At 51.8% G+C, this 24,050-nt stretch overlaps 1 protein-coding gene across 1 annotated transcript; it reads right to left on the bottom strand.

Annotated features, from left to right (window-relative positions):
* Positions 1-1,767: 1,767 nt before the first annotated feature.
* ARHGAP35 (Rho GTPase activating protein 35) lies at positions 1,768-14,381 on the bottom strand. The gene is made up of 6 exons (XM_082012117.1): positions 10,654-14,381; positions 5,436-5,580; positions 4,150-4,227; positions 3,544-3,675; positions 3,048-3,153; positions 1,768-2,896 (listed from the first exon to the last, which is right to left on the bottom strand). Exons 1-6 carry the CDS (start codon positions 14,347-14,349, stop codon positions 2,536-2,538), a joined length of 4,518 nt encoding a protein of 1,505 aa, XP_081868243.1. The 5' UTR covers positions 14,350-14,381; the 3' UTR covers positions 1,768-2,535.
* Between the last annotated feature and the right edge of the window lie 9,669 nt (positions 14,382-24,050).

Here is a 24,050-nt window from a genome sequence, read left to right as displayed (position 1 = left end):
AGTTTGCTGTGGCCAAAGCCGTTTCCATCCACACTCCCCAATCCCAGGGACTGCCCCGACCCCTCCCTTTGCCTTCCCCACACCCCAAAAACACTGCAGCCACTCCAGAATTATTATTATTTTTTTTCCTTGTATTTTTTTGTTTCCCTCTCTCAATTCAGCAGGAAAAGGGCCCAGCCGGACCCCCCCGAGCGTTAAACATTATTTTTTTTGTTTGTTTTTCATGCACTAATCGCATCATCGGCCCTGGAAAATACCACAAATTGTTAAAAATGTTCTTAAAAGAAGCAGAAAAAAGGCAACTTCTATCACGGAGAACTACAGGGACGGGGGGGAGATTTGTTAGACCCTAAAAATACAAAGAACCGTTAGCGCCGGCATCGCTCCGGCTCCTTCGCCAGTGGAAAACCCACCAAAACAAAACAAATTCCATTCTTTTTGGTGGAGGAATCAGTTAAAGATGGATTTCTTAAAATTTGTGGTGAGGTGGGTTTTTTAAATGTACAGTGGAGGGCGGAAGAAAAATCGCATTATTTAAACAATAACTTAGGTCCTGTTTGTGTTGTGGGGTTACCCCCAAAAAAGGGGGGTTCAACCTAACGGGAAAACCTAAATACAGAGGGAACGGGGTGAAAAAAAATCCCCAAAATTGGGAGTTCTGTCCCAAAAACTCTGGTGGGTGAGGAGGAGGATGCAGCGGCAGGGAAGGGGAAATGTGGTTAAAACGTAGTGTTTTGCCCCATTTTGGGGGGGGAGTGTCCGTCTTCCGGTTTGAGTTTTGCCCTATTTTGCCTTTTCTTCCCCCCAGCCCTTTGCCAGCACTGAAAAAAAACCCACAAAAGGCCCCTCTGGCCACACCAAAAAGCACCAAAAACCCCCTTTTTTAACAGCAAAAAAGCTCCCCGGGTGAGAACTGGGCTCGTTTTTTCTCCTACTTTTCTGGGGTTTTTTTCTTATTTTTGTGGGGTTTTTTCCTAATTTTGGGGGGGTTTTTCCTTCTTTTTTTTTCCCCCCATACTTTTCAGGGTTTTTTTTTCTTCTTTTTGGGGGTTTTTTGACCAGTTTCACTTAAAAAAAAAAAAAGCCGGCGGCCGCTATGTACACCAACACTTTTGTTTTAAAGCATGAGACTGGAGAAAAAAGCCCTTTCTGAGGGTTTCTGAGGCCCCCGCGGGGGAGCGGGTGTTTTTGGGGGGGTTTGGGCTGTTTTCGTGGTGGGGGGGCAGGGCTTGGGGGCATCTTAAAGTGCGAAGAGACCCAGGAGGGGCGGCGGGAGCCTTCCCTGTGCTCTCCCAGTGGTACCATGAAAATCCAGTTTAAAACCACCCCGGTACTCGGAGCGGGGGAGGGGAGGCTGATATGGGGGAAGGACCCCAGCATCCAGGCATCCCTCTCCCCCGCGGCACCCAACCCCCATCCCCAGGGGACCCAGGTGTCCAAGCCCCCCCCAGCCCCCAGGCGTCCTTGCCGCAGCCCAATTCCAGCTTTCCTTCCCCAAACCGAAACCCATCGACCCAACCCCAAAATCAGCATCGGCTTTTCTGGAGAAAAACCCCAAATCCAGCTGAAAAGGGGGTGGGGGGGCGGCGGGCCCAACCCCTCCCCTCCGGTAAGTGCTTAATGCCAAAATCCCTGGAGAGGGGCGGAAACGGGGGGTTCTGGTGAAAAGGCAACGCCAGGCGCCCATGGAGGCTTCTCGGGGGGTGGGTGGGTGGAAAGGGGGGCACCCCCAGGATTCATTGGACGACTCCCGGGACGTGCCGGGCAGCATTGGATGAGCTTCAGGTCATCTCGGATGAGCCTTGGGACGTGTCGGATGAGCCTTGGGCTGATCAGATGAGCCTCAGGCCACACTGGACCATGTTGGGTGAGCTTTGGGCCACACTGGATGAAGCTTGGGCTAAGCTGGACCCCGCTGGCTGAGCCTTGGCCTGCATCCAAGCCTGGGGCTGTGCCGGACCGTGTTGGATGAGCCTCGGGTCCCATCAGACGAGCATCAGCCCATGCTGGACCGCACTGGATGAGCCTCAGGCTGCACCGCAGTGGGTCAGACGAGCCCTGGGCCATGCTGGACCGTGCTGGGCAAGCTGGGGCCACACCAGATGAGCCCTGGGCCACACAGGATGTGCTTCAGGCAGTGCGAGGCGAGCTGCCGGCTGCTTCATGCGATGCGAGGGCATTTGGCGATGCCGGGACTGAACCAGAAACTCCGGGGGCGGCCAGAGAAGCGTCCTATCTGCCGAGCGCTCCGGCACGCAGGTCCGCCAGCTCAGCCCCACTGTCCCACCGGAGCCGGATCCCACTCCTCAACCCCCTGCCCAAACCGAAAGGTGGGGAAAAATCCTCCCGGGGCCCCAAGTCTGGCCATCCCTGGCACGCTCCCGCCATGCCCAAGTCTGCACCAGGGTGGGAGAGGGTGAGCCCAAGCCTGGCGCTCGCCTTCCCATCTCCGCCGGGTGCCCCAGACCAGACCAAGATTCTTGTGGTGTTTTTTTTCTGGTTGTTTTTTGTTGTTTGTTTTTTCCCAGTGCCAGCTCACAGTGTGTGCTGCTCCGCGTGGAGCTGGGCTGGGAGGACCGGCTGGACAGGCGACTGCGGCGACGGTGGCGGGGTCCGGGGAGGCGAGGGTTGAGCCGTGGCCGGCGTGGCAGGGAGGAAGGGGGCACCCGGGGGGGCAGCAGATGGAGAGCCAGGAGCAGCGCTGGGGGGCTCGAGGATGGGCCGGTTGTAGAAAAAGAAGGGGCACTGTTGGATGAAGAGTTCGATGATTGTCTGGTAGGTGCGGGTGGCCGTCAGGGCATCCATCGTGCTGAAGTCGGGTCTCATCAAGGTGGGCCAGAAGCAGATGGAGAGGTTCTCGCTGGTCATCAGGTTCACCCGATGGTTGTGGCTGACCCTGCGGTGGGACAGAGGGGAGAAGACGATGCCGGCGAGGTGCCTGAAGGGACCCCGATTGCCTCGACAGCATCCAGCTGCAGTGGTGACCCCAGCCCTGGTGCTGGGGAGCTCCAAAGCCCTTCCCGTGTCCCGGGAACCCTGATACGTACTTGTTCAGGTGCCCGATGACGTATTTGAAGACCTCATAGTTCTCCTTAGGAAACTTCCTCAGCACCTCCTTCAGCGCATGGAGCTTCTGCTCCCGGTCATTGATTTCTGCCGGGAGGGAAAGCAGAGTCAGGGGGCTGCCATGGCAGAGAAACGCTCGCCAGTGTCGCAGCCGGTTGTGTGAGCATCCCGCTGCAGGCTCCCTGCTCTGTGGGGGGTGGATTTTAGGACCACCAGCTTGAGCGGATCATCGGTCTTCCCGAAAATAAACCTGGCAAAAACCCATGCTGCTCACGGGCACAGGACAGTGCCGAGCGACGATGCTGGCCAGAAACAGGTTTGGAGGGTGTGAATTAATCAGGAGACATGCCCGCAAATGGGCTTTTATGGTATGAATTAACGAGATGTGCCTGCAAATAAGCTGGTATGGTATGAATTAATAAGGAGACAGGCCGGGCTGGGGCAGGAGGAGGGTTGGGACCCCCCAGGCTTACTCACTGTGGGCTTCCACCAGCTCAACCTGCATGGTGTAGGGGACCAGGGGCTCCGGCAGCTCGGAGAAGAAACTTTTCATGGCACCAGCCACGGTGTTCACGGTGAAATCCTTCTCAGCCAGGTCCAGCCCGTGATCTGCAAGGGAAGAGTCTTGGGGTTACACCCCCAGGCTCATGGTTGCACCCCAAAGCACTGAGGGGTGCGTGAAGGCGATGGGGGGGTTTGCCCCAAAGCGGCTCAGTGTTGCCACTGGTGGAAAAGCCCCTCCAGCCATGGACTCAAAGCTCCATTTCACAGAGGAGCCAAATCCCGATGCCCAGCAGCCAAGCCAGTGGCATGAGGGGGCAAAGGAGGGGCACAAAAATGGAAAAACGTGAAAAAACGTAGGGACTGGAGAGTCCCGGTGCGCGGCGTCGCTCATTGGGATGGCATGGGGCAGTATGGCCGGGGTGGGAACGCCAGCCTTGTCCGGGTTATAAAAACAACAGGGGTGAAGGGTGTCCAAAGGTGTTTTCATCCTAAAAACACTTTGGCGGCGGCAGCGGCGGGGACGTGGGCACGCCTTGAGTTTTGGGGTGGCAAAGGAGGAATCTCGGCCGCAGAGGTTACCCTGGTCGAACTGCCGCTGCAGGCTCTCCATCTCTGACTTGTTTCCGCTCACGCGATAGATGCCTTCGGTGCTCAGCCCTGGCGAGGAACAAGAGCCGACGTCAGTGCAAGGGGGGCACATGCAGACGGCGGGTGGGGCTTTAGGGACAAACCCCCTTGTTTAAAATCCATATGTCTCATTTGCTCCCCAAAGCCTGGAAGTGATGATAGCCCAAATCCCTACCCCTCTGTGAAATCCTGCTCCTCTGGGAAATTCAACTTTAAACCCAGCCCATCACCTCTTCCTAACTGGAGGGAGTTCCCCGATTTATTATTTTTAACCTTTCAAATCCAGCAACCTGCAGCAATTTTTTTTTAATTAAAAAATTAAGAGTTACAGCAAATTAATGTTGAAGTCAAACCAACCCACATGGAGCTCTATGAAGAATTTCTCACCCCGATTTATCTTTTTACCCTCCATCCTATTCTTTTTTCACATGGCTCCTCCAAACCTCAACCTCAATTTTATGTGATTTATCCCCAGGGTAGCATTCAACTCCTGGTGTCACTTTGTGCCCACTTAAAGCGTTAATGATTAATCCAAATTACACAGTGATGACACTGACATCTCTTCTGTGTCAGGCATCTTCGCTGAAATAATATTCATTTTTTTTGAAGGAAAAAAGAAACAAAAGCCAGTCTCCCCAAAGAGAAAACACTGCCTGGATTTTCCGGACGGGAGACCAGGTGGTGAAGCGGCACTGTCTGTTTTCACTTGGATGCAGCAGCAATGTTGGCTCAAAAAAAAAAAAAAAAGAAAGAAGCTAGAGAAAGGGGAAGCAGCTGCACCACGTTGTGCTGCCTCATCTCCCCGTTACACCTACCTGGAGCGACAGCCTGGCGGGAGGGGAAAAAGCCATCAGAAAACAAGCCTGGAGCTTATTTTGGCATTAATTAGGGCTGCCAGAGGCTGGAGGGTGAAAGCTTTGCGCCCTACCCATCAACTGCTCAGAGGGAAAGGACCCCCAAAAAACGTCCCACCTGAAGGCAGATGGAGTTTGCCTGAATTATTTCAGCCCTTCGCCTTGGAGTCTGGGATGGGAACAGCAAATGTCCAAAGCCAGTGGTTCTCTGGGCATGCTCATTTTCCCAGGTAACAGAAAAGAATCCGGCCAAGAGTTTTATACCTCCCCAGAAAAACCACAGCGACCCGAGCTTGCGAAGCAGAAGAAACCTCCCTACATGTTGCCATCCTGTGACAAGAGACCTTCCCTGGAGCAGAAAGCTCCATAGCCAGTTGCTCTTACCTGTTGCTTCGATGTACTCGATGCATCTCTCTATGAAGATGGGGATGGGTTTCTCTGCAGTCACTACGCTGGTCAAAGGCACCCCGAAATAGTTGCTTTCCCACGTCGTCTTTGTGATGGATGGCCGAGGTTTGGGCTTTGGTTTCTGTGGGACAGAGTGGAGCAGAGTTAAGGCAAACACCCCAAATATGCCCGTTTATTTAGATGCTTAAATCCACAAGTTGACCCATTACCACCGAGACAGGAAGGATGTGGAGGCTGCTCTTAAAATCTTTACACGGCAAAGGATATCGGCAGCCAAAATCCAGTTATTCTGGCAGAAGCAGCACGACCCAATCTGAAGGGAAAACTGGAGCCCCAACAAACTCCCACTGCTCCTCTGCTGACTGAACCGTGCCGAGTGTAGCCACGGATAAAGCCTGAACTACAGCGACGGGTCTGCTGGGCTGAATTCCCAGCTGGGCCTGGTCCAGCGGGAGTTGGGGAGAGGGGAAACCCCCCTGGAGACGTGCCCCCATCCGCAGCATCCTCACTGACCTGGGTAACCCGATGCTGATGCCGGTGGATTGCTATTTATCCAAGCAATTTGTTATTTATTCCAGTGAATTATTATTAGTTATTCCAATGAAGAATCATTATTTATTCCAATGGATGTTATATTATATATTCTTATTATATTATTCACAAGACACTTATTCATGTGGGCTGCTATTATTATTTATTCAAGTGAATTATTATTATCACAAAGACCTTATTTATTCAAGAGAGGGGCACGGAAGGACAGGGAAACCGCTTCTCCCTATAGTCCCTTCCCTGCGACAGGATGTTAAACCTGACTGAAGGCTTTGCAAAGCCAACGGATTTAATCTCAGACGTCAGTCACCAGTGTCTAAGATGGAGCCTCCTGGATGTCACAGCTTAGATGAAAAATGAACAGTGGTGCTGTTTTCATCGAAATAGGCATTTTTGCCAGTCTTTAGCTGAAAAAGCCTCTCCAGGTGCAGAAGGGGATGACCACAAAGTGGCAGAATCCAATGGGACTTCACCAAGGGGAAGCACACCCAACTTGGTGAACTTCTAGGATGAAGCGGCTGGCCTGGTAGAGGAGGGGAGAGTGGTGGACAGTGTCTACCTGGGTTTCAGTAGGATCTTTGACACCATCTCCACCAGATTCTCCTGGAGAAGCCATTGCTGAGCAGAGGGTGAGGGGGGCTGAATGGCCAGACCCAGGGGGTGGAGATCAGTGGAGCAGTGTCTAGTTGGAGGCCAGTGCCCAGGGAAGTCAATCCTGGGTCCAGTCCTGGATTAATGATCTGGATGATGGGGCAGATGACACTGAAGTGGGAGGAGTGGCGGTTAGGTCAGAGGGTCGTGCTGCTGTCCAGAGGGGCCTCGACGGGCCAGAGAAATGGGCTGATGAGAACGTCATGAAGTTCAACAAGAAGTGCAAAGTCCTGCCCCTGGGGAGGAATGACCCCAGGCACCCGTCTATGCTGGGGGCCACCCAGCTGGAAAGCAACTTGGCAGAGAAGGACCTGGGCCTTTTGGAGGACACCAAGTTGAGCATGAGCCAGCAAGGTGCCGCGAAGGCGGCCAATGGTGTCCTGCGCTGCATTAGCCAGAGTGATGCCAGGAGGTGGAGGGAGGTGATCCTTCTCCTCTGCTCAGCGCTGGTGAGGACACACCTGGAGTGCTGGGTCCAGAGCTGGGCTCCCCAGTACAAGAGAGACATGGACATACAAGAGACAGACCTTCTGTCAGCCTTTCAATATATAAAGGGGCTTATAAGATGGAGAGAGACTTTTACCAGGCTCTGCACTGACAGGCAACCATTTTAAACTGACAGAGGAGAAGGTTAGGTTGGATGTAATGAAGAGATGTTGTACCATGAGGTACATCCGCAAGGGAGCCGTGGATGCCCCGTCGTGGAGAGTGTTCAAGGTCAGCTTGGATGGGGCTTGGTGATTGAGATGATCTTTGAACGTTCCTTCAACCCAAACATTTCTGTGATTTTATGACTCTATGGATGAGCAACCTGATCTAGTGGAAGATGTCCCTACCCATGGATCTTTGAAGGTGCCTTCCAACCCAGCCCATTCCATGACTCTATGATCAGGATTTTGCTACTAATCTTTAAGGAACAAGCAAATAAGCCCTTCAATGTGTGACCAAAGCAAAGGTGGAAACTCAAACGCTCCTCCAGCCCAGGCAAGGTGGTACCCGCCCCTGCACACCATTCCCATTGGCAAAATGGAGATAAAACCATAACTCAAAAATAAATCCCCAAAATTAAGGGGGAGGAAGTAAAATGTCAAACATTTCTATTAGCAGTGGCATCCGTTGCCCGGCCATGTCCCTTGGCTTCCCCTTGGAAAAGTGCACAGGAGCAAAACCTGAAACGTCAGCTGGAAACCCCAAAAAGGCAGCTATAAACCCAAACCTACCAGCAGGAAACTCGTTTCTGTCAGCAAAGCCTCTTCCTCTTACAGAAGAGCACAGCCCGCACTCCTCTTAGCGCGTCCCATGCCATGACAGCGAGAGTATCTGTTGCTGTAAGGGAAGTTTCTGCTGATGCAGGTATTTCGGGGAGACTCGAAACACCTTTTTCTTGGGGAACCTCAAAACACCTCTTTCAGATGACAGCAACTAGCTCTCTCCGATCACCAATCCCACCCCATGAGCAGGAGCATCCGGTCAGACCTTTCTTTAATGCAGTAAGCAAAAAATGATACTTTGGATGTAGAAAGGAAACCAAGGAAGTTCTCGGTATGACAGCACAGAGACCGGAATCGTTCCTGGAGACCGAGCGCATTACTCCAGCCCCATCCTCCCCACTGGGCAGAAGAGGATTTCATTTTGCTCCTTCCTGCTAGGCACATCGTTGTGGGTTCCTCTCCCTTTGTTTCCAGTGGAACTTAATAATGCCTCTTAATTACCCTGATTGGTTTTGCAGCAGCAGGCGGCTCTGAGCAGGACGGCCGGCGGCTCCTGCTGCTCCCTCTGCCCATTTGGGGGCAACGGCGCCTATGCTCCCCCTCCTCCTCCTGCCTCCCCCCTTCCTCACACATGTATATACACCCACATTGATGTAGAGCAGAAAATGAGACCTTCCACTGAGTGTCTTGTGAAAGGGAAGGCCAGCTTAGTTTTGTAAACTTGCGTGCCTTTCTAATCACCAGCCTCCGGAGGAGGAACTGAAAAGAGGGACGTCAGAGACTGACAGAGGAAACATCTTGCTACAAGCCCGTCACTGGTATGCAATCGGGAAAATCCACAGTAACTGGGGGAAAAGTAAAGGCGGCCGGGGGAGACCGCGACCACCCACTCAACGGAGGGACTACGCAAAGTGCCCCCCGCCACCTGCTAAGAGCACGCGTGCTGATTCACAGAGCAAGCGAGGCTAATTTAAAGATAACTGACCAGTAACAAGTGTTACGGCAGTCACTAGCCAGAGAGCGCAGATTTAGGCGGGTTTTTCCGAATTCAGTAACCAGATAAGTACGTAGTCGTTCCTTTGCGCGGTGTGCTAGCTTTGTGGGATGTCACCAAGCACCCACAGCTGCACAAACATGCATGAAAAACCCACCTGTGCTCTGTGTGCATATTGGCGTGTTGCACAGCGGGTACACGACCCCGCTTTTGGGACAGCAACTTTGTAATGGCACTGCGTATATAGTGTACATGCCTGTATAGATGTGTATATAATGTGGGCACATGCACATCTGTGTCCATGTGTGTGTACATGTAGTTCTGTATGTGTATATACATATGCGTATGCATATAGCATGTGTGTATATGTACATACATAATGTGTGTATGTCTGGGCATGTGTATGTCTGGGCAGGTATATATCATTTATGTGTAAGATACATGTATGTGTATAATATACATGTGTGTACATATACATGTGTGCATAAAGTCTGTATATAAGTGTATGCATATATAATGTGTGTATACATAAATGTGTGCATAGTGTGTATGTATATATATACACATATGTATAACTTCATAGCGTGCATGAATAGTGTGCATGCACATAATGTGCACATGTATATATGTGCATCTGTATATGCATATAATGTGTGCATGTACGTGACGTCTGTGTGTACATAATTCAACATGCGTAATGTGTGTATATTTAATGTGTGAAACATGTAAATGTGTGTGTGACACGAGTGCCTGTGTATATGCCACATGTAGGATATATCTGTATGCATATGTTTGCACCTGTGTATATAATATAAACATATATATATAATGTATATATGTATGTTTCTGTGTGTTGCATGTATGTGTGTGTGCTTCCATCTTGCTGCAGCACCAGGCATTTTCAGTCCCATGGACCACACAAGCACGACTTGGCTTCTCCATTCGCATCCACATGCTGGAGCCAAGATGTCCACATCTTGGAGCGGGTAGGATGCCCACCACATGCCTAACACCGCCATGTCATGCTCAGGGTTGCGTGACTCTGACAGCCAACCGTTAGCCAAAAAGTCCAAAGACTACTCAACCATGCCACACCTCGAATGGGCGGGCTCGTCCAAAACCAGTTTAATTCACTAAAGAACAGATCCACCATCGCACCAAAGAGTGGCAGCAAATCCAGGTGGATTTAAGGCTGGTTTTGTAGAGCCATGGCAGCACGATGTGTCTAGAGAAGAGTCACCCAAGAGTGGCAACAGCCAACAACTTAGACACGCCCTCAGCTTACCAGCATCTCCCCTAGTCGGACACATCTAGCTTTACCCCATTTCTTTAAACGACTCTATGATGCTAATAGTGACTTTACTACGTTCATTCATATTAAAGAGAATTTGGAAGGCAGATGGAGGCCATGTTTCAAAGCACCCACGTTTCGGTTAATTGTACCTCAAAACTCGTAACTTCTGAGCCTGGAACAAACTCTCTCAGAAGTGCATCGTGAAGATAAAGTCATCAGAGCCAAATGCCCGCAGTGGAAATGACAGCGGTGATTTTGGTATAGGACTGCAAGTTCACACAGTCCATGCCAGCAGCAAGTCAACACACAATAATAAACACAATAAAGAGATTCTGCATTCCCCCTACTCCTCAATCAATCCATAAATACATGAAAAACACACCATGAATGTGATGGCAGGGGGTCCTGCCCTTGTTCAGGCTTTATACCTGGTGGTACGTCCCGACCTCTACCCTGCGAATTCCACATTCCAAAGGGCAGAAAGCACCAGCCTACCTTTGTCGTCCTTCTCAGGCTGCGCAGGATGTTCCTCCTCCTCGGATCTTCCCCATCGGCCGTTTCGTAGGGGATAACGGCATTATCACCTTTATACCCTTGGGAAGTCTGGTCTTCCTCTTTCTTTCGAATGGGTCCCAGCTCATCATCACTCCCAACGCTGAAGCTGGTTCGGTAGCTAGCAAACCTGCCCAGCCTTGTGCAGCGTGTCCGATACAGCACAGGCTTGCTAACAACTGACACCTTGCGGCCCCGCTCCAGGGAGCTGGTGTCCATCTCGCTGTCCGAGCCATTGCCGCTGCCGTTCGACTGGGTTTTGTTAATGTTTCGGATGGTGATGATCTTGCCCTGGGTGCTGTCGTGAGGCACAGAGTAGATGTTCTCCTCTTCATTTCTGGGTTTGACCACGGCATCCATCGGCTCGGCATAATCGGAAGGATCGAAGCAGTCAGTGGGCAACCAGCTACTAGAAGACACAGACTTCCTCTGCCCATCCCGATGCCCTTGCTCCAAATATGACAGGTCCCCCTTTGTAATGTCAAAATGCACAGGGGGCTTTGGTTTCACTGGAGGAGGTACTTTGTTGTTCAGCTTGCTTTCAAAAGTGCTCATAACGGAAATGAAAGACAAGCCATCATTCCCCTCCAGCTCCATGGAAAGCTTTGAGTGGTCTTTGGGCAGGGCGGGCATGGACGTGTCCTCTCTGAAGGGGCTGTAGGTGGGGGGCTCGACATCCTCCTCCGAGTCCTGCAGGTTGGAGTTGCAGAGTGGGGAGCCTGCTCGAGGCGAGTTGAACACCTCCTCTGTTGTGCTGCAGGCTTCAGCCACATTGTCATACATGTGGGTGGCTTCAATGATGTTTTTTTTCTCGACCACGTCTTTAAAAAATGAGTGGAATATCTCCAGCTTATGCTGCGGTTGGCTACAAGGTATTGTGGCAAACTTGCCGTCTATCTCCTGGGCAATCTCCTCGCCCTCAGTGAGCTGCTCTCTGCTCAAGTCATTGTCCAGGATGTCTATGGAGCCGTCCGTGAGCGCCACGACCTGTATGGGGATGATATCCTGCACCTCGCAGAGAAAGGCACGTAGCATGGCCAGGGACGCCTTGCGTTTCGCCGAGTAAAAGACGATGTACCCGTGGACAAGCCAGCTTTTCCTAATGCTAAAGGAGGAATGGTAGGAAAGGAGGGAGAGCTCCACGCGCCTCTTGTGCAGCCCGATGGATAACTCGAGGAGGACAGAGCTGCTGCTGCTGCACTGCGAAGGTCTGTAGGTCTGGGACTGCAGAATAGGTAAGAGGATGTCATCTGCGTTGAACGGATCTCCGCACATCAAGCACATGACGATCCGAAGGTCGACATCCGCCAGGTCTTTGATGCTGGATGTCGAGCTGACGAGGTTTAAGTTGCGTTTCGAGTCCAGCAGCCCCTTCAAAACCTGGCTGATCTGCTTCTCATTGATGTTACGGCCATACCCGATGCCAGCAGACGCAGGGTCCAGAAAGACGCACTGCAGCTTGCTTGCGATCTGCTGGCCTTGCTGTATCAAGCTATGTAATGTCTCGCCAGTGGTGTCCCCCCTCTTGTTAACGAGGATGAGCGTCAGAGGAAGGTGAACCAGGTGATTATCCCTCCTGCCAATGGTCGACTCTCTGCTTTTTTCAATGCTTTCCACCACATAGGACAGCGACTCCTTCGAGTTATAAAGGCAGAGACAACCGTGAGGCTGAAAGGTTGGTGTCTGGAAAGAGTTAACAGGGAGCCGGACGTTGCCCTCGATCGGCCTCAGGGACAGCTCGTACATCTTACCTTCAATCACGTACTTGTCGTCGTTGGTGCAGAGCGCCCGGATCTCGTTGGCCAGCTCGCGTGCCAAGCCGTCCTTGCCGAGGATCACCAGATTGATCCTGTCAATGTTGGAGTCCGAAAGCAAGTTCTTCTGGTTGCGTTCGGAGGGCCTGATGAAGCGGGAGCTGATCAGGTGCTCAATTTTAGAGTCTACACAAACCGGGCAGCTTGGACATGTTTCCTTTGTTGGGTGGTACACAAAGTGGATGTGCTTCAAAATGAGGGCATCCCGCTCAGCCTGCAGCTTCTGCAGGGCTTTGAACCTTTGCTCTTCACCCAAGACATCCTGAATGACGCCCATTTTCTCTTTGCTGGGTTTGGCATCAAGCTCCAGTTCATAAAACAGCTCTGAGTACTCCAAGAGGAGCTCCTGGAACTCCTCCTTGGCCTTCTCTATAATCTGTTTTTGGTGCTTGCTGTAGATATCCATATAAATAGACTCCTCCAGCCACATGTAAAAATCCTCATTCATAATGAAACTGCGCGCTTCCTCCCAGGGCTTTCCAGGTGTGATGAAAGGGGAAGTCTCCAGGTTTTCTTTGAAAGCTCTTCTCATTTCTGCCCTTTTCCTCTCGTTCCTCAGCTTTTCTAAATGAGCTTCGTAGAGCTGCTCAGCAGGCTGGGTCTCCATCAGGTCGAAGGGAATGCGCTCGTTCTCCATGTTGTCGATGTGGCTAGTGGCATCCCAGGGAGTCTCTTCCAGGACAATAAACCATTTCAGAAAGTCCGGCTTCGTCTCCAAGAGCTTCTCCACTTTTACACAGCTCAAGTGATCTATTTCATCCAGGTCTGGAATGAGGGCTTCAAACGCTTGAGGAAGCATGGCGAGATATATCTTCCGCCGGCGCTCTATGTGCTCCTGCTTGAGGCGGTGGACGTGCTGCAGAAACAGTTTTTTGGCTTTCTGCGTTCCTTCCAGGTAGACATAATCCTGATACTCTGGAGAGGACTGCATCTTGCGGCTCACGTTCAACCATGTCTCGTTGTGGTTTTTGACGATGCGGCTGACCAGCCACTCGTACTTGTCTTTAGCAGCAGCTATCTGTTGACTTTGCTGTTTCAAAGCTTCAAAGTAGGGGATGATTTTAGTCTTTCCCCGGCTTTTATCAATCAGCTGCACTAAGGTGCTGAAAGCCAAGTCAATGTTCACATTGGATCTAGCTGATGTCTCCACGACCTGGAGATTCTTTTTGCTTAAGGCAAAAGTATGTGCATCCCTAATGTACCGCTCCACACCTTCGTCACACTTTGTCAGGACCACCACGATGGGCTTTTTTGTTTTTGCTAGTTGATTGTAAAGGTTTGAAACGAATTTGAGCTGATCATCAAAGTTCCTGTTCATACCCCTGCTAACATCAATGCAGAGAAGAAAGCCATCCACTAGCAGCTTTCCATCTGGCATCTGTTTTTGTTCAAAGTCCTGCTCCAGCCCAAGCTGATCAGTGCAAAAGTACATGAGCTTTTCAGCCGACGCCAGTTTGGTCGCAGCAGCCCTCTTGATATAGGGCTGCAGGGCCGTGCTACGGTGAGGCTGAAAGGTCTGGTCATCAATAAACTCCGTCTGCTCCACAACATGCATTTTACATTCGACGCAGTCCTCCAGGGAACGCACAACTTCCCCCCAGTAGAGGAAATGGTCATTATTGACCACCCTTCCCCCAAAGTCACTGGTGCTGAGAACCGAAGTGTGGTCCAAATGAAACTCATCCGCGCTGGGCCGTACAAACCGGTTGCAAAGGCAGGATTTCCCAATGCCGCACTGCCCCTTCTCCTTCTCTGTCCCGGACAATCCCACCACGCTAATGTTATAGGTGGGAATGCGAACATCTTGCTTTCTTGCCATCATCATCGTCCACACATCCTGTCCCAGTCAACCGCTTCCAAGAGGATTACTGTTTCTGGCAACCGGTGCAACGTGGGAGCTTGGTGGAAGGCAGGGTGACAGTTCTCAAGCCAGGCAGGGTGCTGGGGCGATGAAGCTCGTCGTTCCCATCCTGCATGTACCAGCAGCGCTTCAGTTCTTGCTGGTCCCCATCGTTGGACGGACGATGTTTCCACCTAGGAGAAAGCGAAGAAACCATCAGCATTTCAGCTCAGGAACCCCAAAACAGACCTAATTCTGCCTGTACAATTTTATATGCCTTGCACTGAAATGATAGTGCCGACGCCAGGCAGACACTGGCAGCAGTGAAGATGCGCCAGCCGCAGCATCCGACTGAGTGTTAACTGCAGCGGGCGTGGCTTCCCCACTGTCACTGCAAGCAGTTTGTGGGCACAAACCACAAGCCGACCATGTCGCGAAGGCAGATCAAGGTCATGGTCTGCCCCCACCCGAGCAGGGAGCAAGAAAAATGGGTCAGTAGAGGAGGGAAAAGCTGAGGGGATCCATGGCGGAGCCTGGGAGAGGGTTTGCTTCATGGACATTTCCGATTCAATGCTGAAAAGAAAGCGAGTAAAACAGTCATGTTTCTTTGTCTTTTGACTTAAGATCAAGTGTGGCATCATTAAGCGTTGGCTTAACATTCGATACTGCTTCTACTGTGAGGATTACCTCTTCACTCCCCATGGATACACAGGTTCTAATAGGATCAGAATAGTTTTAAAGAAAAAAAAAAAAACCAGCAGAGAGATCCAGCTAAAGCCTTGAAGAGGTGCCCAATGTGCCCCAAGCATCAGCTGATGCGAGGAAGTCCTCCCAGAGGGAACAGTGCTTGAGGGAGGAACAATCCTAATTACTGCTCCTGAAACTGAGGGTGGCAAGATACTGGAGCAGGTTGCCCACAGAAGCTGTGGATGCCCCATCGTGGGAAGTGTTCAAGGTCAGGTTGGATGGGGCTTGGAGCAACCTGACCTAGTGGGAAATGTCCCTGCCCACGGCATGGAGCTGGACTGGGTGGTCTTTGAAGGTCCTTCCAACCCAAACCCTTCTGTGATTCTACGGACAGGGCTTGGAGCAACCTGCTCTAGAGGAAGACATCCCTGCTCATGGTAGGAGAGTTGGACTGGATGATCTTTGAAGGTCCCATTGACCCAAAACCTTCTGTGATTGTACGAAATACGGCAGTGAGATTGTTTGCTTTACAATCTGAGAGCGGAAGAGTTTTCAGCTTACGGCAAAATCAAAATTAACTCGTGTGCAGATGACACTGTGGGTCGTTGGAACAACCCAAGAAGCACGGCCTTCCACAACATCTCCTCTGCTTTGATGTCTGGATGGTGCAGTTCTACCAGTTCCCCAGTTGAACTGAATCACACGACAGACAAAGGCTGCTGCAAACCTGCCATGCTGTCAGGCGCTTTGCTTTCAAAAACCTACCCTTGCGTTCATTTGATCTCAAAAACCCCCACATTTCATCCCTCCACATCAGCCAAGTCACCAAGTTACACGACCTGAATGCCATGAAGACGTAGTGGGTGTTTGTACTTAAACACAAGGAGTTTTGGGCGCTTTAGGAGCCAGTCCATGGCTCTTCCATGGACGCGTTATTTCCTGCAGGAACGTCACTTATCAACAGCGTGTCACTCCTCCAGGTGAGGCTCTCGCAGGTAAAAGGGTGTAACAGCCGCAGCACCAGTGCAATGTAAACTATGCTGCCGAGCCACTGTCAAACCTTTAATTACTTCAAAGAATTACTCATCACTCAATTTGAAGGAACGCAGTTACTCCCCAGGACGTTGGCTGGGGCTTGGGCTGCTTGCCTGTCATCTTCTGCCGCTCCGCCGGGACCACCACTCATCCTCCCATGTTTCTCCTCAATCCTCACCGTTTCTCCCCATTTTGGAGAGCCTGCCCAGCACCCAGACCCTGGGGAGACACCAGTGTGCCCCAGCTTACCCTTGGTGCTGTTCTAACCAGTTTGTCTAACCAGCAGCCTAACTGGCAAGCCACTGCTGCTCCTTCATCTCCTCCCCGATGCTCCTGTGCTCCGGACAGAGAGACAGGCCAACGTGGCAGCTGGAAACACGGCATGCACGCTAACACAGAGAGATTCCCTCCTGGTTGTAAATTTTCTCACTGCATCCCAGTAGCAGAAAGTCCCCGAAATGGGTCGTTTGTATCTTTGCAAAGATTGATTTAAGCTTTTAACCATCTGGGTCCGAAACGCTTAATCTCGTGCAACAGATGGGCTACCCATGGGCATGCAGCACGACGAAGTGTCTCCCCAGCCATGCTCAGCCCTCTCACAGACGTTAAACCACTTTCCCCATTTTCTGCAAAAAATAAACACCCCCAGAGCTGTGGAGCCACTTATTTCTAAGACCAAATCTGCGACAAGTGAAGACAGCAACGTACCAAGCGTCCAACAAGGGCGAGGAAGGGCTGGTGTGGAGGATCCTGCACCATTTCCCACGTTAATCCTTGGCTCAAAGCTGGCAATTTATTAACGAATTGCAGGACATGGCTGGGCCAGATGACAGCATCGTCTGATGAATTTCCGGCAAATTTGGTGAAATTCAGGTTTTCTGTTCACTTTTGCCTGGCCAAGAAGCCGCCTTTTTTTCTCCTCCATTGGCAAACTCGCGGTACACACAGTTGCAAAATCACTCCCACAAATGGGTTTCGGGAGCAAAAGCAAATTCCAAAAGAGGCAGCTCCTTCAGCTTTGCACCACTGCCTTCGTCCTGCTCACGTTCGCTTGCATGAGCATTTCCTACACTGGCAAAAAGCAACAGCCTGGGATGTCCGAGCACAGCGCAGGTAGGGTTGCTACACCAAAATTATAGACATTAGATGTGGATAATAGTTAAAAAAACCCGCGCATCCTATGCAATTCCTGAGAGTCACTTCCTCCTGTGGATCAGCTTCATACCTTTAAAATTAGGCTTTAATTACCCAAAATAAAAAAAAGGGGGATGCAAAGTTTCGTAAGCATGGCAGCGAAAAAGCAGGTTTTGGGGGAGCTCTGGGACGTGTGGTGGGATCCATCCTGGCCAGGCACACAGGACCCTGCCCATTCCCACTGTGTTGTTCTACACGTACTGGGAAAGCAGCGGCAGGGATCAGCCCGGTGTCGGGATAAGTAACACACCCCCAAATTTAGACCCAGGAGCCACAGAAAGCTTCACACCCACCCTGTGTGAGCTCACACTCACACCTGCACGTTCTCAGCTCTCTATTTAGCTCAGCCTAATGAAGCAATGTCCTTTCCCCTCCGCTCGGGACACGGGAAGGGGAAAACCAGTGTCAAACGGTGCTCACTTTCATTTTCCCCCCTAAAACCCTGAGTCAGGAGTTACTCATTTACACCACAAACTCCAGCCGGGAGGACCAGGAAGAAGAAGGGACCTACTCTGTTAATCCCCAGCAAAGTGGGGGGAATTTAGCTCTTCTTTCCTCTTAAGAAGCTGGCAGCAGACCCAAAGAGAAAGGCAGGGGGGGGGGGAGAAGGTATTTTCCACCCCCAGATACCTGAAACCTGGGTACAACCACAGCCACCAGCGACAACAGCTCACGCAATCCTGGCTGCCGATAACCTGGGCGACTGCCGGCACTAAACCCGGCTTTCCACGCCAGTCCCCAACGCTTGCCATGTGCGTGTGTCGCAACAACCTCAGAATTAATAGCACGTTCCATTAAGCAGCTTCCCAAACGCTATTAAGCCAGAGACAAAGCTTTCTTCATGCTCTTTGCGGCGCTCACCAGGGTCACGAAGGCCCTGGCGGGCGCTGTGGGAGGAGAAACTCCAGCTTGTGACTTGAAAACCCCTGAGGGCTGGGGAAGCGATGGCAGCGTGGATGCCGCCGGCCAGTTTTTGGCATGGCTTTTCATTTATTTAAGGGAAATGACCTCTGTGTTGCAGGTCTCCCCAGGTTGATGGGATCCTCTTCTTCTTCAACGCCCTGCCACAGACGCCCGGGGCACCGAGTGCTCCTGCACAAATATGAAGCCAGAGGCTAAAATAATGGCAGAACTAGCATTCCCACTGGGAAATCAGACAAATTAAATCCAGGGTACAAAGGGTTTAAGGACACACAGCTCTGACCTCGCCTACACCTTGTTTGCAGAGTGGTGACCAGCTGGACCGCAGCCTGCTATGGGACAAGCCTCTCCATCCTGCATGGTCCTGCACCCAGAACCTCTCTGAAGTTTGCATTTTTAAGAAAACCGACTGTTTACTATCCTAAATTAAAAAAGCTAAGGCTCTAAAATAGGAGCTGGACTATGCAGAGGCAGAAATGAAAAGAAATGACAGCATCTTGAAGGGATGCTGGGCATCTACAGTGCTTTGTTTTACAGGTGTATTAACATCACCAAAAAAACCATCCGGACCCGCCTGGTGACGGAGTCCCCCGGAGATGCTGCTGCTCTCCCAGCTCTGCATCTCTCCAGCTGCTGGTTAAACCAGCCGGTGCTGCGGTCCAGCCTCGGACACCGAACCGACAGTTGCTCTGTCTTCTGCTAGTGGCAAACCTGAACTTGCTTGAAGCCCTGAAAAAAAATAAAACAACCAACCGTAAAGCTTAAAAAAGGGAGGACTGGGGTTGGGGTTCCTGTTCTCCATGGAAGGCATGCAGCACGATCCCACTGCGGCTGCTAATTCAGGTAGTCCAGAGCCAGCCATGCTTATCTCAGGCGTGTTGGCAAGCCCAGCTGCGGCGTCATCAAAGCGCCGTGAAATAATCTGATGGCTCAAACAGTGGAAATACCTGGCCAGGAGCCAAGCAGCCTGGGCGTACTCTCCCCAGCAGGGTCATTAAATTTCTCCGACTAAAAGGAAAGGGGGGCGGAAAAAATAAATACGTGGTTAATCAGCATCTTGCAACAGGCGGGCAAAGTTTTTTCTGCAAAAAGGTGACATCCAGGAGCATCTCGGATCACAGCAAAAGCGCATCCAAGTCCGGGATAATGTTAAGCAAAAATAAATACACTTGAGGCTACAACCCCTTTCCAATAAACTGCTATTTATCCATTGTAAGTTAAATATCCTGGACATTTATCCACAGCAAAACGACATAGCAGGGAAAAAAGTCTTCATCTAAGTGCCTTTTCTTCTCATCTAGGTATTTAAAAGTTGCCCCAATGCCACCTTCAACACGGCCTGGGCGTGTGGTGATGCCGCTGCGTTTGTCAACTTGTAAAAGGCTTTAAAAACAATTCAGTAATCCCAAGACAAAAGGCAAAGGTCGAGTGCTATCAGGATGGGGAAAGGGATACTCAGTGCTGTGTGAATATTAAGTCTCCAGGTGCCGGTGTCCCTCACGCAGCGCTCACCATCAGCGAAGCGCCGGGCAAAAGCAACCTCTTACGAGGCTTTTCTTGGGGTATTTTTCTGGTGTACCGGCAGCGCAGACAGACCTGTTCACCGCCTCTCCACGGACACGTAGGAAGGAGCAACGGGCCGCAAGGCGCAAGCTCTCCGCAAGGACACGTCTGTTGCCCCAATGAAAGCATGGAGCGTGCAAAACAGCAAGCTTCTCTCCTAACGAAGGGGGTTTCACAAATGAGCAAGGTCCCCATCACAGCTCCAACCCCCTTCCCCGCTCAAGGCCGGCTCGTCCAGTGGCGCTGCCGGCAGAAGGGGAGAAACCACCTCTGAGGCAGGTTGTTAGAAATGTGGCGTCGGGTTGAGTTGTTGGCTCTGCAAATAGCTTCATGAGGACTCAGACTGCAGGGTTACACACAGACACATACATACGTGTACACGTGTATGTGTGTGTATATATATATATATTCATAGAATGGTTTAGGTTCAAAAACCACCCAGTCCAGCCCCCTGCCGTGGGTAGGGACATCTCCTACTAGGTCAGGTTGCTCCAAGCCCCGTCCAACCTGACCCTGAACACTTCCCACGATGGAGGATCCATGGCTTCTCTGGGCAACCTGCTCCAGTGTCTTGCCATCCTTACTGCAAAGAATTTCTGCCTTACATCCAACCTAACTCTCTCTTCCGTCAGTTTGAAGCTGTTGCCCCTTGTCCTGTCACTACAGACCCTGGTAAAACTCCCTCTCCATCTTTCCTACAAGCCCTTTTAAGTACTGAAAGGCTGCAGTAAGGGCTCCTCTTCCCCAGGCTGGACAAGCCAAACTCCCTCAGCCTCTTGCCACAGCAGAGCTGCTCCAGCCTTGGACCATCTCTGTGGCCTCCTCTGGACCCACTCAAGCAGGTCTGTGCCCATCTTGTGCTGGGGACCCCAGCGGTGGATGCAAGGGGGGCTCAGCAGAGCAGAGGGAGAGAATCCCCTCCTTCAACCTGTAGCCCACCAGATGCTTGGCTTTCTGGGCTGCAAACACACATTGCCGGCTCACGCCCCATTTGTCACACACCAGTGTCCCCAGGTCCTTCTCCGCAGGGCTGCTCTCTGTCCCCTAGTCTGTGCCCCCTAGGCACTGCCCTCACCCGCTGCAGGACCTTGTGCTTGGCCTTGTTGAACCTCAGGAGGCTGACACTGGCCAACGTCTTCAGGTCCTTCTGGTTGGCAGATCTTCCCTTGAGGGTACCAATGGCACCACTTAGCCTGATGTCATCTGCAATCCCACCGTCTAGGCTGTTGATGAAGGTACTGAACAGCACTGTCCCAGTACGGACCCCTGAGGGATACCACTCGTTGCTGATCTCTATTTGGACATCGAGCCATTGACTACAGTCAATGTATACATGCATATGTTTATGTATATCTACATTTATTCATCAACCGCAGCCCTTTCCAGTGTGTTGCCACCAGCAGTCCCAGAGGTGTTCAACCCAACCAGAGCAAAACCCAACCAGAAATGTCTCCGCAGTGGGACAGCACTGTCCATCCCACCCATCCCGGGTGGTTAACAGCTACACCACCAGCCACCTTGCTGAGAAGGTATCAGAGTGTTAATCATCCTGCCCACCAGCTAGCAAACTCAAAACTTATTTTCAAAGAAAATAAACTGGAGCAATGTCCAAATGAGTCAGCAAGGACGAGGCCAAAGGATGTCAAAGCCGTAGAGACGCCTCAGCAAAGGAGCAAAGACCAACCATCAACTCCCAACCTGGACAGCCAAATGCTGGTACACACCAATTAAGTCGGCTGTGGCTGGAAAATGGTTAATTAAGCTTCAAGCCCAGCACGAATGCAAGCATCACTTTCCGTGACAGCCATGCTGAAACCTCCCATCACCGCAAAAACCATTTTTATGCACCCAATTCCCAAATCCAATTGCAATAAATCCGTTTTCCTTCAGAAAAAACAAGCAGACCTTGCTGCCCCAGCCCCTCACCCACCCCAATTAAGCTAATTTAGCCCAAAATGATGGTTGCCATCGCCCCGCAGCTATCGGGCAGCTGCACAGCATGTGCCTGCCCCATGATTTTCCCAGTTTCACCTGAGTTTGGAGGCAGAGAGGGAACATGTGGCCACGGGGAAGGATGGATCTCGCCTGTTATCTTATCAGGTGTCTTTCCACAGGGTTTTACAGCCCTGCCAGACACCCTCGAGCTGAACCACCCAGCTCCTGAGCGGACCAGCTCCTCTCCCACTGGCATCAAGAAAACCCTCTGCAGTTTGGGAGGACAGCAGAAAATTATCCAGGTGAAGCTCCACGCAAAAACACTGATCTCTACGAGATGCTGACAGTTGGGTCATGCTGCTCTGGAGAAGATAGCTTCCAAATCAGTATCCCCAAAACCACCCTGGAGCCAGGTAAAGCCCAAACCTCTCCAAAAATTGCCATTTGCTGACGCTTCGAGACAGGTGATGCCATGAGGACCGAGTTGAAAACCCACCCGGTGAGCAGACACAGCCAGAGAGACTCCATGAGGGAACTGAGGCTGGCTGAGCAGCAAGGAAAAAAAAAACCCCAACCAGATAAAGACTAAAAAAAAAGAAGAGCGAAGCAGGTGTGGAGAGGAAGGAAGAGCTGGAGAGCAGACACCAACCCTCTCTGGGAGATGCTGCTCGCAGTGTGCCCCGGTGAAGACACTGTTTCAGATGCGCCGCTCCCCGAATCCCGTCCTGTGACCCTGGACAAGGAGATGCGTGAACGCCCAATAAAGGAAACTCCTGAAATCAGACGTTTCACGCGACACAGAGCCACAACATCTTTTTTTTTTTTCTTTTTTTTTTTTTAAGGTGGCAAAGGGAAATCTGAAGCTCCCCAAGAATCAGAGGCGAGTGGTGCCACCCTGAAGCACCCAGGAACGTAGACTGAGAAAAGGGGGGATAGCAAAATAAATAAATAAAAAAAAATTTAAATTTATTTTCCCAAGTGCTGTCAAAAGCCTAATGAAGCATGTTACTTTAATTAAGTTTCCCCAAATTGGGAAGGAATAAGGAAAGCAGCGGGAGCCCCAGCGCAGGAGCAGGCGCCCTCCGTGGCACAGCCTTGCTGCCCGGCTCGGCACTTTTTTGGGTTTTTAATTTTAAAATCAAGCAGTTTCTGAAATCTGTGTCCCCCCCCTGCCCCCCGCCCCAGTCAGCAGGGTGAAAGCAGAAATCAATGAATTCGGGCCATTAAAAATTACATCACCGGCCAGCTTGAGCACGCGTCAGGCCTCTCTTTATCTCTGTGGATTTAAACACCAATTACCGTCGGCTCGTGTGGATACAGCAACTCCTGGAGGACAAAAAATAAAATAATAAAAATCACTGTCGTGAAATCAAAGCCCCCATTTCCGCTAAAAACCCCAAATATAAAGAATCATTGTGCAAATCTTAATCTCCTGGCAAACGCCTTAACCGTTTCCCCGGCCCGCAGCCGGCGCCATCAATTTATTACCCAATAAAAAGGCGCTTTTTAATTGCCGGTGGACATTGCCGCAAGAACGGCTTCGCGGCGAGGGAGCCGGGGCAGCTGCTGGCATCGGTGGAACCCCAACTGCCCCTGGGGGCTGGGGGTCACTGCCACCGCCGGAAAACCGGACGAACGCAAGTTGGCGGAAGAAGATTTTGGAAATGGGCCGGAAAAATGAAAAGGAGGGGTGAACGGGGAGGGGCGGGGGATTGCCACCCAAAAAGGCAGACTCTGGAGACATCCTCCACCACCATGAGCTGGGAGGGGGGGTACACCTCGAAAAGGTGCTGGCACCCCAAAAACCAGCCTGTGGCTCTGCCACCGCAGAGGAAAAGACACCCCCTCCTCCTTTTCTTTAGGGGAGGGGGACGGAGGGGGGCTGAGGCAGCGGAAGCAGGGTCTGGTGGCTGTCCCCGCCGTGGGGGGGCCCCCCACGGAGTGCCCCCCAACCCCAGCCCCTTCACAGGGGCACGAATCTGGGGGGACAGGGTGATCGCAGCCCCCCCGAAGTGGAGCAGCAGCCCCTCTTGCCCCGCTGCGAAAGGGGGTCCTTGGGGCTGGGGGGGGTTCAGCACTCCGCCGCCCTGGAGGGGGTGTCTCCTCCCTCCACCCCCTTGCTGGTGGGGGTCACCAGTCCCCTAAGGGGGGGTGTGCGTCTGCCCTCCTCCCCCCTGACTTGGGAGGCCAGCCCCTCCTTGAGCGATTTCCCCTCGCCCACGCTTTCAGGCCTCCCTTAGCCTGGGGGGCACCCTGCCCATGAGGTAGGTCAACTCTCCCTCCCCCCACCCAAGGGCGGGGGCCCTTCCTCTCCCAGGGGAGGGGCCCCGCCCTCCCCAGGCCTCCCCCAA

This window comes from Phaethon aethereus (genome assembly GCF_964289735.1).
Source record: "Phaethon aethereus genome assembly, chromosome: 31".
Classification (NCBI taxonomy): domain Eukaryota; kingdom Metazoa; phylum Chordata; class Aves; order Phaethontiformes; family Phaethontidae; genus Phaethon; species Phaethon aethereus.
The sequence above is the reverse complement of the archived record's forward strand: the minus strand, read 5'-3'. Positions and strand labels throughout refer to the sequence as shown.